Genomic DNA, 19,897 nt, shown 5'->3' with positions numbered 1-19,897 from the left:
CAGTTACACAAAATACTTCAGGTAAAAAATATTTTTTTGTGATTCTTTCGATTCTTACTAATAATTTCGATAATTATCAACAAATTTCGATTCTTTCGATTCTTTCGATTCTTTCGAATAATTATCAGCAAATTATGCAATTTAGATTATTTATATATTTTTTTGTTTTCCAGGTTCAAGAATTGCTAAAGATGCAATGACCAGGTTTATAGAATACTTGGAAACTAGGATTCCAGATAAAGGCACTGAAGTTAATGACTTTAATCTTGCAAGTGTGTTTGATCCATTTTATAGAGGTTATTCTATCACATTAATCAAGGGCAACAAAGATCATTTAGATGGAATAACAGACCAACTGGTAGACAATCATCCAACTACCAGAGAATACAATGAGGCTTATGAGGCTTCATTACCTTCTGCACAGCCAAACTTAGATGAAGATATGGATGATTTTGAGAGAATGGCCATGGAAAATGATGGAAATGATGCACCAACTTTGGCAGGACCATCAGAGCCTCCTCTAAAAGTAGATATTCATTTTTATTAATAATAATAAAGTTCCTTTTGATTGACCTTCCACCATTCCAAAACCTTCACATCCTTAGCTGGCTTTTGCATAGATAAGTACCTCCTAAATTCCATCTAAAAAAAAAATTTGAATTTGAATTTACCGCAAAGAATCGAAAAAATATTTATAAGTATCGAATTAGATTCTTATACGAATACGAAGTTTTACAACTTAATGTCAAATTTTTACAAATATTTTTTATTTTCAATCAAAGTTTTCTAAGTGTTTACGATTTCATGCGAAGTTTTCTGCGAAATTTTATTTCAGTTTTTGTTTCAGTACCCTACAGAAAGATCACTGCTCCTTGTGCAACCAGATGGAACTCTGTCCAGATGATACTCCTAGACATCAACCATCTTCAAAGTGTGCTGTGTGCTCTCCGGGCTGACAAAAAGGAATGGACCACACCCATTCATACGGATGAACAATTTGAGCTGGTTGCAACCATTCTGCCACTCCTGACCACATGCCGAGTCATCTCTGAGTCAATGTCGAGTGATAAGAAAATTACAATAGATAGAGCACTGACAGCCATTGTTCATCTTGTGGATAGGTGTGCTTCTCTGAGGGTCAAAGAAATAAGAAAGAACAGTGTCACTGGAGTAGGTCCTTTCAAGGTTGAGCTCATTGTAGAACTTGAGAAACGATTCCCAAGAGTAGTATGTGATATCATGCCTTATGCTGTAGGCTGCTTATCGCACCCCTTCTTGAAAGGCCAACAACTGCACGCTTATGGTGTCAGGGATGAGATTTTTGACAAGTTGAAAACCAGTCATCCTACAACAGCAGACTGGATGTCAAACCAGCAAGGTACAATCAATGTCTCAGATGAGATCACCGATGAGTTTCTTGAAGATGATGGTGAGACTGAATTCTGGAAGGCAGCAGCAAAGGTAATAGCTATTAAGTATAATATAAAATAAATTTCTTTAAAAATAGTTTAATATACATCTACTAATCTTAATGCAATCGAACAAACAAAGTCATAAAAATTTTAATTTGAGGATACGATGCCATACGGGGGAGAGGGGGGCGGTTCAAAGTTAAACGAACTTTTTAAAAATTATTTGAATTTAAACAATTTTAGATTAAAGAAAGCGAAGTTATACAAAGTTTACTAAACGTTTAACTTCTTTCCTTTCTTTTAGACTGTGTCCAGCAAATTCAGGCAGACAAATGCTACAGCTGAGGGTCCTCCGATTTCCGTTGAGTGGTCAAAATTCAGAGAAACAACTGTGATAGATTCGAAGGTTAATGTCCTTGACTGGTGGAGGACACATCGCAAAGAGATGCCCATCTTGGCAGGACTTGCACGGGACTATTATTGCCTGCCAGCCTCGAGTGCCTCAAGTGAGCGGGCCTTTAGTGAAACTGGACAGGTGGTCCACGAAAAGAGATGCAGGTTGTCTCCAAAAACCACTGAGAAGTTGGTCTTCATCATCGAGAACTTTGATCTCTTAAACTCCTCTGTACCAATTTGGGAATATCACTCCATGGAAGAGCAAATGGCAGCAAGATCTGCTCCAGACAGAAATAAAAATGATGATGATGATGATGATGATGACGATGATGATGATGATGATGATGATGATGATGATGATGATGATGATGATGATGATGATGATGATGATGATGACGATGATGATGATGATAATAATAAAAAAATGTAAACTCCAGTATTGTTGAACTGGAAAGTTGAGACAGACATCATTTAGGCTCCCAAGGCCAGGAACTTGCACAAAAAAATGAGAATGAAAGACTGGAAGCGGACAACTAAATATTCTTTACTAGGGAAGCATGCTTTACTAGGGAAGCATGTTTAAGAAATTGGATTTATGAAATCTAGAATGATTATTAAATGAAAGGGTTTTAGCATATCTTTTGTATATTCTGTATTTCTGTAATGTTACTGTAGTGTATACTTCAAATTTTTATTATTAAGAAATAGAAGGGCAGAGATTGCTAGCATACACCAAATCAGTTATCACTTCACTTTACTTTACACCGATGTCTTTGAACCTGAACATAGTTAGCTTCTCATCGATTGTGATTTTTTCCAAATCTAAGGGATAGAGTAGGAGTCTAGGAGAATAGAAGGGAAGAGCATAACAGTACTAGTACAGTCACATACAAGTTCAGCTTAAAATATGGCTTATCAGTTCACTTCACTTTAAAATTTTTGCTAATAGAGCCTAAAGTTGAAGTCATTAAACTTGAACTTGAAGTCATTGAGCTTAAAACCTGAACGAAGTCACGCGACGTTCGTTTGTTTACTTTTTGTATGCAATCGTTTCGTTTACTTAAACAATTTCGAAGACAGTTAAACTTTTGGAAGTGAATTTGAAAGCCGTTAGAAATTTTAAACAGTTTTAAAACACGCCATTTTCGAATTTACACAACTTTTTACGATTTTGAAAACCGCGAAAAAATCTTTTATTTGAACTAATACGATTTTGAAAACCGTCAAATTAAATTTTATACAACTTTTTACGGTTTTGAAAACCGCGAAAATATATTTTATTCGAAGTAATACGATTTTGAAAACCGTTTAAATAAATTTCATAAACTTTTAACGATTTTGAAACACGTTCACGCACGACTTTTTGCGACGTCGAAGCTTCGACTTCGACTTCGAAACACATCGACCTCGATTGTTTTATCTCTAACTTTAAGTCGTCTTATTTAAAAAGTCCTAAAGTTTCCTTATCTAAGACATCTTAAAGTTGTCTTAAACTGGTCTCAAATGAAACACTTCAAGTCGTCTTCACTAAAACGTCCTAAAGTTGACTTATTTCAGACGTCTTAAAGATGGCTTAAACTGGCCTCAAATGAAACACAGTAAGTTGTCTTATTTAAAACGTCTTCAAGATTTCTTATATAACACGTATTAATGACGGCTTAAAAAGACGTGTATATATATATATATATATATATATATATATATATATATATATATATATATATATATATCTGTTATTTAAATGGAGATTTAAATCTCCATTTAAATAACAGATATATATATATTGCTCTATTATTATAATATTGAGCACTCTTTTACGCACAAGAGCTTTGTATTATTTTGATATAATACATAACCAATCAGTATATATATATATATATATATATATATATATATATATATATATATATATATATATATATATATATATATATATATATATATATATAACCTTCCATTCTCCTTCCAATACAATATAAATATATATTTTTATATTGTGTTAGAAAGAGACTGGAAGGTGGTGACTGAATATAGGAAGGTGTGAAAAATATGAACTATCAAAATGCAATAAATGAAAAAAAAAGACATGATTTACTATAGAAATATTTCACAGCATCCACAAAAAAGAGTACATGATTATATTTTTAATATGATTTTCGTAATGTTGGTGCGTTTTTAACATGCTCTGAATAAATTTATGGACAGTCTTCTCCAATTCTTTTGGATATGTCGCTCGAACAGTCGCTAAAAAGAGAAAATTAATAAAAAATAATAGGTCAAGAAAATCATTGTTTTTTTGGAAAGCAGCATTCGAACACACTTACCAATTACACATTTGTAAAGGTGGGTTTCTTTAAAACTTCTCTTTCCGCCTCTCTGTAGATCCACGTTGAAATTAATCATTAGTGAACAATCTAATTTCTAAATTCGATTAGTTTCTCAGAAATCTGTAAAATATGTGCTTGTAATAACCTAGCCATAGAGCCTTAACGAAATAATTCAAAATATTTTTGAATTATTAGTTGGTTTTTGAATTATTAGTTGATCTTTTGCATATTGTCGAGGCAGAAATCCGGAAAAACACATTTAAAACCAGCAGCTATAAGAGGAGATATTTTTCTGATGTTGCTCATACGACTGGCAGCTAAAATCGTAGTCTGTCCGCTTGCAAAATATTTGTTCTTCATTAAACACTACCCTTCCTTCTCAAGAACCTTTGATAATGCCTCTTTCACAAGAATAATATCCAGTATGAGCGCAACAATCCATTTTAAAAATGATCTTCCTGGGGCATCACAGAAAAAAGCTCTAACTTTAACAGTGTGTACAACTGATTTTATTGTCAGATAAAATTGTCCGCATAACTTTATAAACCATACAATTCTTGTCATTCTTCCGCAATTGGAATTAAAGACGTAATTAAAGAACAGATTTTATCATTTTTTCAAGATAAACATTTGTAAATTAGGACACGTTTTTTCGTGTAAACAAAGTCTGTCAATGATAAAATAGACCTGTAAAAACAATTTTAAAATGACTAAAAAAAAGTATAGCAAAACATAAAAAAGCTTAAATATAATTTTTTGTCAAGATCTGGTTTCATTCAACTCCTTGGTCCTTCGTTCACCACCCTTAAATTTATGTATTTTTTTAAAATTTATTTCCATATGACGCCATTTTTTGCGTCGACTACTCTATAAGCTCCCCAATATATATTCCACTGTGAGTTGTTTATTGGTAGGTGCATTTTCTAATGGGTATTTTTTAACTTACTTGATAATGCAAAATCTTTTAAAAAGTTATTCAAATTTATAATTATCTTGCAAAATGCGCCAGATATTTCATGTTTTCGTTTTTCATATTTCATATATTATTTCATTTATTATAAAAAGCACATAATAACCCATTAGTTTTTGTCAAATAAAATTTAGTTTATATATAGCTGGTAAATCATGTTATGTTTAACGCTGGTAAATCATGTTATGGTTATTAAAACACCAGTCAAAGTACCCATTTAAGCAACAGCTTTAGGATTTCTGTAGCTTTCTCGCAGCGAAAACAGTATAAATCTTACTTTTTATTTTCTTAAAATACTCTTCCGAACAAAAGTTTTGCATTCAGTTTATATTTTCTAAATACCTCTAACACGTTCAAAAAAAAGAATGTTCAAGTTTTTTTTAAAATATTTCTAGGAATCTTTGTCAATATCCACACTCTAAAAACAATCCGTTAGAAAAAGTAACGGATTGCGTGTCACCGTTAAATTAACGAAGAAGTTCGTTTCCAAAAACAACAAAATTTATAAGTGAAGTTAAAAAAAAAAAAAAAAAATCTACTGCATTTATCAAAAGTGCATTTGACTTCAGAACATATCGAAGTCAATCCATGTAAATTTCGAAAATGAGAAAAAAAGATATGTAATGATGAAAAATATAATCTACAGCACTTCATAATTTCTTTCGGAAACCATTTTAAAAAAATTTTTTTTTTTCAACGCGTTTTATTATTTCCTCCGTTAAATTTATGGAATTTCGAAGACTAAGGGTGGAATGCAAAAACCGAACTTGAGTCAAGTTCGACTTGAAATCTCAAGTTCGACTTTGTCAAGTCAGACTTGAAAAATTGACTTGAGCGAATGCGTAAACAAGACTTGAAAATTTCAAGTACGCGCTTGAGAAAGTCGAACTTGAAAAATAGTCGAGGCGTTGAATTCTGGGCGCTTATCGGAAAATGCACTTCGCAACCAATAGGGGCAATGGATTTTTTTTACTGTAAAAACCTTTTACTGAAACAAATTCGTGTAATGATATTTGTATAATATACGATCAATATATAAGTTATATGACAATATAAATTACAATTTAACTACAGGTATTAGTTTAGTTAATCATGACACTTTTACAACTTTAAAGCAGTGAAAAGGAAAAGATAACAAATAAATGTGTTATTATAATCTGTTTTTTTTTTTATTGCCTATTCTGTTTCCTTTTATCAAAATGAAAAATTTGTCGTAAATATTTATGATCGGAACTGCTCATCATGTAAAAGAACAAAAATTTCAAAATGCATATCCACTATAGACTTTTTGCTTACTTTGTAAATATTTGTAAAATGAATTCTAAAAGACGAATTTTCAGTCAGCAAGAAAAATCACTTTTGATCAATATAATCAAAGACTACAAAGACATCGAAGAAAAGAAAACGGATAATGTCTCCCTTAAAAAAAAAAATCTTTGTGGGAAGAAATAACGCAATTATTCAACAGCCAAGGCATCGGAGCTAAAAGAGATCAAAAAGAACTAAAGAAATGCTGGATGAACTCAAAGCAAAAAGCAAAACAATTCGTTGATTTGTAAGTACCAAATAAAGAAAAAAAACAAAGATTATTTTTATAGGCAAACACCCAGTAAACATAAGACATGTTTTAGACATCTAAAAGAAGTCTTGTGTACATTTAGCAAACGTTATTTATACCGAAAAATGTTATTAAAATATGAATTGTGGGACAATGATTTTCTTGTCCAAACTGTATGGTTACCAGTAAAGTTTATACAGTGCTGGACTTCTCTCTGTCAGACTTTTACAACATGTTTTCTTGTCGATATTACTTTAAAGTTAATAATATGGGGTTTTTCTAACCAATTCTTTGGATTTTAGTGAAAGAAAAGAGCTAAACAAAACTGGCGGAGGTCCTAGTCAAACTCCTGTTCCGTCACAGGAAATTGAAAGCGTTCTGCAGATATTACCACCAAAGTCATTGAATCCTATTTTGACACCATTTGGGGATGTTGCTATACTGCAATGTAATTTTATTTTATTTTTTAATTTTATTTCTTTTTAATACTATATATTTATTTATTTTTTTAATTTCATATTTTATTTTTTAATTTCATCTTTTTTCTTAAATTTTAATGAAAATTAAGGTTTTTTACAAATACTGACAAAACTAATTATTTTAAACAAACTTGGTTTTCTCAATTCTAAAACTATATATATATATATATATATATATATATATATATATATATATATATATATATATATATATATATATATATATATATATATATATATATATATATATATAGACATATACATATATATATATATATATACACATTTTTCATCATTTAAATATATTATTTATATATATAGGTATTCCGAACGATTCGATGGAGATCACATATGGAGACAGGACTTCTGATACTATTGGGCCAATCATAGAAACAGAAAAGAAAACTTTTACTGAGCCTTTGATAGCATCTGGTTCATTAACACATGAAAAAGAACAATACTCAACATTAAAAAAGATGTCTCTCTCTAAAAAAATTGAAAAAAAGCAATATAATGAAATTCATGAACTTGATAAAGAACTAATGCAAAAACAAATAGAAATAGCTAACATAAAAGTAAACTTACTCCAGCAAAAGCAACAATACAAACAAAAAGAACATGAAATTAAAATGGAAATTTACCAAAAAAAATTGTCACAGTTATAAGTATTAAAAAAAACACAACAGAATTATTCTAATTGAGGAAAATTATTTTCAAACGACATCAGATCTGGTGTTTTTTATTTTATGTTTTAATTTATTAATTTATTTCTTAGTGAAATTGTTTTTTGATATATAGTACTAATTTGAAATGTATTTTTTTTTTTGAAATAATATGCAGTGTAAACATTTGTAAATATAACTTTTATCTATAATCAGACACACAAAAATGATTTTTTAAAAAAATTGATCCACAATTTGATTTCTTTTTGCTTCTCCATAAATATCTCTTGTAAATGCTTCAGCGCCATCTTCTTGATTGCTATTTTGTATTTCATTGTCTTCCCAATGATCATTTTCTAGAAGGCAATGTTGTGAAGCACAAAACAGGATACAATTATGGCTATGGAATTTTGTAATTTAGTTCGTTAGAGAATGTTAAGACAAGGAAATTGTTTTTTTAATATACCAAAACAACATTCAACTGCCATACGTGTACTTCTCAAACTGTAATTGTATTGGATTTCATTTTCATTTTTTGGGTTTGAAAAAGGTGTCATTAAATATTGTTTACAAGGATAGCCAGAATCACCTATAGCATGAACATGTTGGCGAGCTTCTAAAACTTCTTTAATAGCTGAGTTGGAAAAAACTCGTGAATCATGAACACTTCCAGGCCATTGAACACAAGCAGATAAAATTTCTTTTGAAGGACCTGCAATGACCTGGCAATTCAAAGAAAAAAACCCCTTTCTGTTTCGATATATTTCTGGGTTTTCTCCACCAGGGTTTATTATAGGAATATGTGTTCCATCAATTGCTCCTATACATCCTGGGAATCTTTGAATTTGGTAGAATCTAAACAATGGTTGACAAATATAAATACTTTCGTTATCAAAGAAAATTTTAAAGTTTGTATGAAATAGCAAAATGCAAATATCCATGAAAACTTACAATCACCTTTGCTGAATTATCAAAGAATCAGCTTCTGTTGGAAACTTTATGTACTGATATCTTTTGTTGGCAATTTGAATTGAAATGTTTTTAACTACTCGACAAACAGTTGACTGATTAACTTTCAGCTCCTCCAAATCTCCTATTACTCTCTAAAAGAGTGTACTCAATTAGATTAAATCATGCAAATTTAAATATGAAGTACTTTATTTATTGTTACTTGAGTATATGATTATTTTATTTGTTGTTACAAAATTGTGTTATTTAAAAACATAATACAAAATCTACAATAAGAATACAATAAGAATACAATACAATAAAAAGGTACCATTGTCTAATACTATTTCTTGAATATCTACTCACTTGGAATGAACCAGTAGCATAAAACCGAAATGCAATAGCCAGTTGTTGTACAGATGAAAGAGGGCATCCTCAATTGTTAATATTGTTGTTAACAATGTCATTAGCTAATATTAAAAAGGTTTCTGTTGAAAATCTGTAGCGCCTTTTAAATTCTATATTGTTGTAAACTTCTGATTGACAGAGCCAATCCTTAAGAAGTTTACAACAATATAGAATTTAAAAATTTTAAGACATATTTCTTCTTCTTCTTCTTTTTCTTCTTCTTCTTTTTCTAAAATTCAGCTCATACCGATTAAACGTTTTAAAACAAGTTTTTTTAAATACTTCATATTATTGTAGCTACTTCTCATGAACTCTCTTTTACTCCTTTTACACGTATCACTTCTTTGTATAACTGCAACTGTTTATTACTAAATGGAATTTACTTTTATACTGTATCACAAAAACGTGCCTTAATCAACAGCTTTTATTATGCTAGGAAGTTCGACATTTCAAAAAGCTAATAAACATTTCTAATGGCATCAAAATATGACATGTTGGATCATTACATACGAGTTACAGGATGTTTTAAAAGACGCACGTTTTCACAATGTTGGTATTCAGTTTTCTGTAATGAATTCATTGACAAATATACTTTCACAATCTAACCTTCTAAATTAATTACGTCAATATGCCCAAGTAACTACTTTTGCTTGTTAAAAACTCATTTTCATATTTGCAAAGGTTGTAATAAGTTATATAGTAATAGTAAAGTTTTGTTACGCATCAGCAAAATGATAATGGCGGTCTGTTTTTTTTTCAAGTTTGGTTTCAAGATTGGTCTAGAGCAGAATTGAAAAAATGACATGAAAGTTCAAAAATTCTCGTTTTTCAAGTCTGACTTCAGTTCAAGTTCGCTTCTTGCATTCCGTTCAAGTCAGGCTTGAGATTTGAAGTCTGACTTGAAATTTCAAGTCCGCTTCTAGAACTTGAACTGAAGTCAGACTTGAAAAACGAGAACTTTTGAACAATGATATATTATATATACTAGATGTCTAAGTGTGGAATGCAAGAACCGAACGTGAGTCAAGTTCGACTTGAAATCTCAAGTTTGACTTTGTCAAGTCAGACTTGAAAAATTGACTTGAGCGAATGCGTAAACGATACTTGAAAATTTCAAGTTCGTGCTTGAGAAAGTCGAACTTGAAAAATAGTCGAGGCGTTAAATTTAGGGCGTTTATCGTAAAATGCACTTCGCAACCAATAACGGTAATGAATTTTTTTTTAGGGGAAAGACCTTTAATTGAAACAAATTCCGTGTAATGATATTTGTATAATATACGATTAAATAAAAAGTTAATAACAGTAAAAAAAAAGATCTTGCTATGTGTTTTTCATCAGAAAAATAAATTCATTTTGGCACTTTCAGTTCCAAATCATAAGTTGTAGGTAAACAACGGTTGGTCATATGTACCACTTAAGTGATCAAGCCAATGTCTCTTGATTTCTCCATTTTTAACAGATTCCATTTGAATTAAAATACATGAAAATGTTCTAGAAAATACAGAACCTTATTTTGACGCTTTTTTAGGGTGATGCTATACTACAATGTATTTTTATTTATCTTTTTACTAATACTTTAATGAAATAATGGGTTTTTTTTAAAAATACTGAGAACATTACTTTAAACAAAATTAGTTTCCTCAATACTAATACTACATAATACTATGTGTGTATAATATAAATATATAAATATATATATATATATATATATATATATATATATATATATATATATATATATATATATATATATATATATATATATATATATATATATATATATATATATATATACCTACACATATATATACTATTTACATATGTAAGTATACCATTTACATATGTAAGTCAATAAAGATCACATATGGAGACAGGTCTTCTGAAATTATTGAGCCACTTATAGAAACAGAAAAGAAAACTTTTAAAAACCATTGATAGCATCTTGCTCATTAACACATGAAAAAGAACAAAGTTTGACATTAAACAAAAATCTCTTAATAAAAAAAAAAATACAAAAAAGCAATATAATGAAATTCATGATCTTGATAAAGAACTAATGCAAAAACAAATAGAAATAGATGATATAAAAAAAAAACTCTCTCCAGAAAAAGCAACAATACAAACACAACTTTGTGAAAATTTTCAGTTAAAACTTTCATAAAGTTTTAAAAAAGCAACACAACAGAATTATTCTATGTAAGGATTATTTTTTTCAAACAATATTAGATCCAAATTGTTTTTGGAATGTTTTAATTTATCACTTTATTTTTTAGTGAAATTGTTTTTTTCGTATATAATATTATTTTGAAATATAAAATGTAATTCTTTTGAAATATAATGTAGCATAAATATTTGAAAACAATGTTTTTGTTATTAGACCCTTTATTTATTATCAGACACAAATTTTTTTTTTAAAAATAAAGTCTGAAATTTGACTTTTGCTTTGTTTCTGCAAAAATATCTTTAGTGAATGCTTTAGCACCATATTCTTCATTGCTATTTTGTATTTCATTGCCTCCACAATAATCATTTTGTAGAAGGGCAATGTCGTGAAGCACAAAACAGGATATTATTATAGCTATGGAATTTTGCAGTTTTGTTCCTAAGGGAATGTTAAGACATGGGTATTGTTTTTTTTTGATATACCAAAACAATATTCAACAACAACATTCAACATGCGTGTACTTCTCAAGCTGTAATTGTATCTGATTTCATTTTCATTTTTGGGTTAGTAAAAGGTTTCATTAAATATTGTTTATAAGGATAGCCAGAACCACCTGAAACATGAACATGTTGGCGAGCTTCTAAAACTTGTTTAATAGCTGAGTAAGCAAAAAAAAAAAGAATCCTAAACACTTCCAGGCCTTTGAACAAAAGCAGATAAAATTTCATTTGAAGCACCTGCAATGACCTGGCAATTCAAAAAAAAATCCCTTTTTGTTTCGATAAATTTCTGCGCTTTCTCCACAAGGAATTATTGTAGGAATATGTGTTCATTAATTGTTTCTATACAACCTGGGAATCCTTGAATTTGGTAAAATCTAAATAATGATTGATAAATATAAATATTTTCTTTATCTAAGAAAAGTTTGAAGTTTGTATGAAATTGCAAAATCAGATATCCATGAAAACTTATTATCACTTTTGCTGAAGTATCAAAGAATCAGCTTCTGTTGGGAACTTTATGTACTGATATCTTTTGTTAGCCATTTGAATTGAAATGTTCTAAACCACTGGACAAACATTTGACTTTCAGCTCTTGCAAATCTCCTATTATTCTCTAAAAGAGTTTATTTATTGTTACTTGAGTATATTATCATTTGTTGGTCTAAAATGATGTTATTTAAAAACGTAATGTAAAATCTACAATAACAAGGTGCCATTTTCTGATACCGTTTCCTGAATATCTACTCAGTTGGAATGAACCAGTAGCATAAAACTGAAATGCAACAGCCAGTTGTTGTACAGTTAAAAGAGGCCACCTTCGATTATTAACATTGTTGTTAATAATGTAATTAGCTAATATTAAAAAGGTTTTTTTGAAAAATCTGTAGTACCTTTTAAATAATATATCGTGGTAAACTTCTAAAGGATTAGCTCTGTCAATAATAAACCTTGGTATGTGACTTGGCATTTTTTTTCTTCTTCTTCTAAAATTCAGCTCATACCGATTCATTTTTGAACATTTAAAAAAAAGTTTTTTTTAATACTTCTTATTATTGTAACTACTTCTCATGAACTCCCTTTTACTCCTTTTACACGTATCACTTCTTTGTATAACTGCAACTGTTTATTACTAAATGGAATTTACTTTTATACTGTATCACAAAAACGTGCCTTAATCAACAGCCTTTTATAATGCTAGAATGTTCGACATTTCAAAAAGCTAATAAACATTTCTAATGGCATCAAAATATGACATGTTGAATCATTACATACGAGTTACAGGATGTTTTAAAAGACACACGTTTTCACAATGTTGGTATTCAGTTTTCTGTAATGAATTGATTGACAAATATACTTTCACAATGTAACCTTCTAAATTAATTTGGTCAATATGCCCAAGTAACTACTTTTGCTTGTTAAAAACTCATTTTCATATTTGCAAAGGTTGTAATAAGTTATATAGTAATAGTAAAGTTTTGTTACGCATCAGCAAAATGATAATGGCGGTCTGTTTTTTTTTTCAAGTTTGGTTTCAAGATTGGTCTAGAGCAGAATTGAAAAAATGACATGAAAGTTCAAAAATTCTCGTTTTTCAAGTCTGACTTCAGTTCAAGTTCGCTTCTTGCATTCCGTTCAAGTCAGGCTTGAGATTTGAAGTCTGACTTGAAATTTCAAGTCCGCTTCTAGAACTTGAACTGAAGTCAGACTTGAAAAACGAGAACTTTTGAACAATGATATATTATATATACTAGATGTCTAAGTGTGGAATGCAAGAACCGAACGTGAGTCAAGTTCGACTTGAAATCTCAAGTTTGACTTTGTCAAGTCAGACTTGAAAAATTGACTTGAGCGAATGCGTAAACGATACTTGAAAATTTCAAGTTCGTGCTTGAGAAAGTCGAACTTGAAAAATAGTCGAGGCGTTAAATTTAGGGCGTTTATCGTAAAATGCACTTCGCAACCAATAACGGTAATGAATTTTTTTTTAGGGGAAAGACCTTTAATTGAAACAAATTCCGTGTAATGATATTTGTATAATATACGATTAAATAAAAAGTTAATAACAGTAAAAAAAAAGATCTTGCTATGTGTTTTTCATCAGAAAAATAAATTCATTTTGGCACTTTCAGTTCCAAATCATAAGTTGTAGGTAAACAACGGTTGGTCATATGTACCACTTAAGTGATCAAGCCAATGTCTCTTGATTTCTCCATTTTTAACAGATTCCATTTGAATTAAAATACATGAAAATGTTCTAGAAAATACAGAACCTTATTTTGACGCTTTTTTAGGGTGATGCTATACTACAATGTATTTTTATTTATCTTTTTACTAATACTTTAATGAAATAATGGGTTTTTTTTAAAAATACTGAGAACATTACTTTAAACAAAATTAGTTTCCTCAATACTAATACTACATAATACTATGTGTGTATAATATAAATATATAAATATATATATATATATATATATATATATATATATATATATATATATATATATATATATATATATATATATATATATATATATATATATATATATATATATATATACCTACACATATATATACTATTTACATATGTAAGTATACCATTTACATATGTAAGTCAATAAAGATCACATATGGAGACAGGTCTTCTGAAATTATTGAGCCACTTATAGAAACAGAAAAGAAAACTTTTAAAAACCATTGATAGCATCTTGCTCATTAACACATGAAAAAGAACAAAGTTTGACATTAAACAAAAATCTCTTAATAAAAAAAAAAATACAAAAAAGCAATATAATGAAATTCATGATCTTGATAAAGAACTAATGCAAAAACAAATAGAAATAGATGATATAAAAAAAAAACTCTCTCCAGAAAAAGCAACAATACAAACACAACTTTGTGAAAATTTTCAGTTAAAACTTTCATAAAGTTTTAAAAAAGCAACACAACAGAATTATTCTATGTAAGGATTATTTTTTTCAAACAATATTAGATCCAAATTGTTTTTGGAATGTTTTAATTTATCACTTTATTTTTTAGTGAAATTGTTTTTTTCGTATATAATATTATTTTGAAATATAAAATGTAATTCTTTTGAAATATAATGTAGCATAAATATTTGAAAACAATGTTTTTGTTATTAGACCCTTTATTTATTATCAGACACAAATTTTTTTTTTAAAAATAAAGTCTGAAATTTGACTTTTGCTTTGTTTCTGCAAAAATATCTTTAGTGAATGCTTTAGCACCATATTCTTCATTGCTATTTTGTATTTCATTGCCTCCACAATAATCATTTTGTAGAAGGGCAATGTCGTGAAGCACAAAACAGGATATTATTATAGCTATGGAATTTTGCAGTTTTGTTCCTAAGGGAATGTTAAGACATGGGTATTGTTTTTTTTTGATATACCAAAACAATATTCAACAACAACATTCAACATGCGTGTACTTCTCAAGCTGTAATTGTATCTGATTTCATTTTCATTTTTGGGTTAGTAAAAGGTTTCATTAAATATTGTTTATAAGGATAGCCAGAACCACCTGAAACATGAACATGTTGGCGAGCTTCTAAAACTTGTTTAATAGCTGAGTAAGCAAAAAAAAAAAGAATCCTAAACACTTCCAGGCCTTTGAACAAAAGCAGATAAAATTTCATTTGAAGCACCTGCAATGACCTGGCAATTCAAAAAAAAATCCCTTTTTGTTTCGATAAATTTCTGCGCTTTCTCCACAAGGAATTATTGTAGGAATATGTGTTCATTAATTGTTTCTATACAACCTGGGAATCCTTGAATTTGGTAAAATCTAAATAATGATTGATAAATATAAATATTTTCTTTATCTAAGAAAAGTTTGAAGTTTGTATGAAATTGCAAAATCAGATATCCATGAAAACTTATTATCACTTTTGCTGAAGTATCAAAGAATCAGCTTCTGTTGGGAACTTTATGTACTGATATCTTTTGTTAGCCATTTGAATTGAAATGTTCTAAACCACTGGACAAACATTTGACTTTCAGCTCTTGCAAATCTCCTATTATTCTCTAAAAGAGTTTATTTATTGTTACTTGAGTATATTATCATTTGTTGGTCTAAAATGATGTTATTTAAAAACGTAATGTAAAATCTACAATAACAAGGTGCCATTTTCTGATACCGTTTCCTGAATATCTACTCAGTTGGAATGAACCAGTAGCATAAAACTGAAATGCAACAGCCAGTTGTTGTACAGTTAAAAGAGGCCACCTTCGATTATTAACATTGTTGTTAATAATGTAATTAGCTAATATTAAAAAGGTTTTTTTGAAAAATCTGTAGTACCTTTTAAATAATATATCGTGGTAAACTTCTAAAGGATTAGCTCTGTCAATAATAAACCTTGGTATGTGACTTGGCATTTTTTTTCTTCTTCTTCTAAAATTCAGCTCATACCGATTCATTTTTGAACATTTAAAAAAAAGTTTTTTTTAATACTTCTTATTATTGTAACTACTTCTCATGAACTCCCTTTTACTCCTTTTACACGTATCACTTCTTTGTATAACTGCAACTGTTTATTACTAAATGGAATTTACTTTTATACTGTATCACAAAAACGTGCCTTAATCAACAGCCTTTTATAATGCTAGAATGTTCGACATTTCAAAAAGCTAATAAACATTTCTAATGGCATCAAAATATGACATGTTGAATCATTACATACGAGTTACAGGATGTTTTAAAAGACACACGTTTTCACAATGTTGGTATTCAGTTTTCTGTAATGAATTGATTGACAAATATACTTTCACAATGTAACCTTCTAAATTAATTTGGTCAATATGCCCAAGTAACTACTTTTGCTTGTTAAAAACTCATTTTCATATTTGCAAAGGTTGTAATAAGTTATATAGTAATAGTAAAGTTTTGTTACGCATCAGCAAAATGATAATGGCGGTCTGTTTTTTTTTTCAAGTTTGGTTTCAAGATCGGTCTGGAGCAGACTTGAAAAAATGACTTGAAAATCCAAAAACAATGATATATTATATATACTAGATGTCTAACTTCGATTCGAAATGTGAAGTCGTGGGAGCCATTTCTAATTCGGGCAAAAAAGTTCATTTTTAACTTTTATTTCGCACGTCGGATATAGTTTTTGCCCTTATTACAAATGGAGGATATAGTTTTTGTCCTTATTACAAATGGCGGATATAGTTTTTGCCCTTATTACAAATGGCGGATTCAATTTGTAAACAAAAAAAAGCGGCTTCACTTTTTGTCAAATAAAATCCCGCAAGTTAAGGTGGAATGCAAGAACCGAACTTCAAATTTGAATTCGAACTTCAAACCTTATGTGCGACTTGAGCGAATGCATAAATCGAACTTTAACTCAAGTCAGACTTGAAAACCGCTAAAAATTGACCGTTTTCAAGTCTAACTTCAAACCAGACTTGAGAGAGCAAAAATTCCATCCGAATGCAAGAAGCGGACTTGAAATTTCAAGTCAGACTTCAAATCTCAAGTCTTACTTGAACGGAATGCAAAAAGCGAACTTGAACTGAAATCAGACTTGAAAAACGAAAATTTTTGAATTTTCAAGTCATTTTTTCAAGTCTGCTCTAGACCAATCTTGAAACCAAACTTGAAAAAAAAAACAGACCGCCATTATCATTTTGCTGATGCGTAACAAAACTTTACTATTACTATATAACTTATTACAACCTTTGCAAATATGAAAATGAGTTTTTAACAAGCAAAAGTAGTTACTTGGGCATATTGACGTAATTAATTTAGAAGGTTACATTGTGAAAGTAAATTTGTCAATCAATTCATTACAGAAAACTGAATACCAACATTGTGAAAACGTGCGTCTTTTAAAACATCCTGTAACTCGTATGTAATGATTCAACATGTCATATTTTGATGCCATTAGAAACGTTTATTAGCTTTTTGAAATGTCGAACATCCTTGCATTATAAAAGGCTGTTGATTAAGGCACGATTTGGGATACAGTATAAAAGTAAATTCCATTTATTTATAAACAGTTGCAGTTATACAAAGAAGTGATACGTGTAAAAGGAGTAAAAGGGAGTTCATGAGAAGTAGTTACAATAATATGAAGTATTTAAAAAAACTTGTTTTAAAACGTTTAACCGGTATGAGCTGAATTTTAGAAAAAGAAGAAGAAAAAGAAGAAGAAGAAATAAGCCAAATCACATACTTAGGTTTATTATTGACAGAGCCAATCCTTTAGAAGTTTACAACAATATAGAATTTAAAAGGCGATACAGATTTTCCACAGAAACCTTTTTAATATTAGCTAATGACTATACTAACAATATAGTAAACAATTGAGGGTGCCCAATTTCATCTGTACAACAACTGGCTATTACATTTCAGTTTTTTGCTACTTGTTCATTCCAACTGAGTAGATATTTAAGAAATGGCATCTGACGATTCTGCCTTCTTATTGTAGATTTTATGTTATGTTTTTAAATAACATCATTTTATACCAACAAATGATAATATACTCAAGTAACAATAAATAAACTCTTTTAGAGAAAAATAGGAGATTTGGAGGAGCTGAAAGTTAATCAGTCAACTGTTTGTCGAGTGGTTAAGAACATTTCAATTCAAATGGCTAACAAAAGATACCAGTACATAAAGTTTCCAACAGAAGCTGATTCTTTGATAATTCAGCAAAAGTGATTATAAGTTTTCATGGATATTTCATGATTTTGTAGTTTCATACAAACTTCGAACTTTTCTTAGGTAAAGAAAATATTTACATTTATCAACCATTATTTAGATTTTACCAAATTCAAGGATTCCCAGGATGTATAGAAGCAATTGGTGGAACACATATTCCTATGATAATTCCTTGTGGAGAAAGCGCAGAAATATATCAAAACAAAAAGGGATTTTTTTCTTTGAAATGCCAGGTAATTGCAGGCAGTGGCGTATCCAGGGAAGGGCAGGCAGGGCATGTGCCATGGGCGCCAACCTGAAAGGGGCGCAAAAGAGGCTTGGTTGCGATACAATAAGCGAGAATTATATAAAATAAATTAATAAATAATATATTATATAAAATATGTTAAGTTTTGAATTATTTCTCAGTGTTAGATCTATTATGCTTTTCTACTGTTCTGCAAAATATTATATTTCTAAAAAATGTGCTAAAAAGTGCAGTTACAAATATGTCAAGGAAATTGACTATTATTAATAAAAATTGAAGAAAAAAAAATAAGATCGATAAAAAAAAGGGGGGGGGGGTTAAAAAAAAAGGTATATTTAGTCCATATTTTAGTCAAGATATCATTGTTTTGCTGCTGACAAATTATGCTGACTCAGCATCAAAAAATGCAAACTTCATTTTTCTTTTAAAAAGTTAAAGTTTTAACATAATTTCCTTATATAAAAAACAAAAAACAAGTTTTTAACATTTATAAAAAAACATTTATAAAAAAAAAAAGTTAGATTTAAAGGGGGTGAGCCACCTTAAATAAATCAAAACTGAAATATACACTGGCGCCTGGTAATGCCTGCATGGGCGCCTTCTGAATCACTGGATTCGTCTTCTACAAATATATTTTATAATATTTTGTTGAGAAATATTATGGTAATTAAAAAATATATTGCTTTTGTCAATTATATATAGTAAATTCTTAATAATTTAAAAAATAATTAGCTGAGAACCATGAATCGTTCTTTTGAGAAAAAGAAGGAAGGTGGGGCTGCAGGTCGAAAACGGCGTTCATTAGAGGCAAAAGAAAAAGAAAAAAGCAGCAAAGTTTTTAAGACGTTTTTTCAAAAATCGAGCACAAGCACGACTAATCTAGAAAATTCTGCAAGCGCAAGCCTCAAGAATTAGAAGATACTGGGTCAAGTTCAAGCAAGAAAGAATTAGCTGCGGCATCTATTGATGGCGATGCAGAGAATTTTAGTTATAATTACAAAATCGTTGCTACTTCTGAAGAAACAGAAGTTGGGCCTGAGTTTGACAAAGAAAAGAAGATTGATGAAGTTGAAGATAAAGACATGATATCCGAAAATGTCCAAATTATTAAAAATTCCATACCTAAAAGTATTGTA

The 19,897-nt window shown here is 29.5% G+C and overlaps 1 protein-coding gene and 1 long non-coding RNA gene across 2 annotated transcripts in view; both read left to right on the top strand.

The window, feature by feature from the left end:
• The window catches only part of LOC149890339 (uncharacterized), a 210,980-nt gene that overhangs the window by 177,606 nt on the left and 13,477 nt on the right, over positions 1-19,897 (top strand). The gene's annotated exons all lie outside the window — the stretch shown is intronic.
• On the top strand, positions 901-3,832 carry LOC149890340 (uncharacterized). The gene is made up of 3 exons (XM_090084005.1): positions 901-1,461; positions 1,717-2,079; positions 3,812-3,832. Exons 1-3 carry the CDS (start codon positions 901-903, stop codon positions 3,830-3,832), a joined length of 945 nt encoding a protein of 314 aa, XP_089940131.1.

This window comes from Hydra viridissima, unplaced genomic scaffold (assembly GCF_058129835.1).
Source record: "Hydra viridissima isolate aposymbiotic clone 2 unplaced genomic scaffold, HvirCarnegie_v1 scaffold_4, whole genome shotgun sequence".
Taxonomy (NCBI): Eukaryota; Metazoa; Cnidaria; class Hydrozoa; order Anthoathecata; family Hydridae; genus Hydra; species Hydra viridissima.
This window is presented reverse-complemented; position numbering and strand designations above follow the sequence as displayed.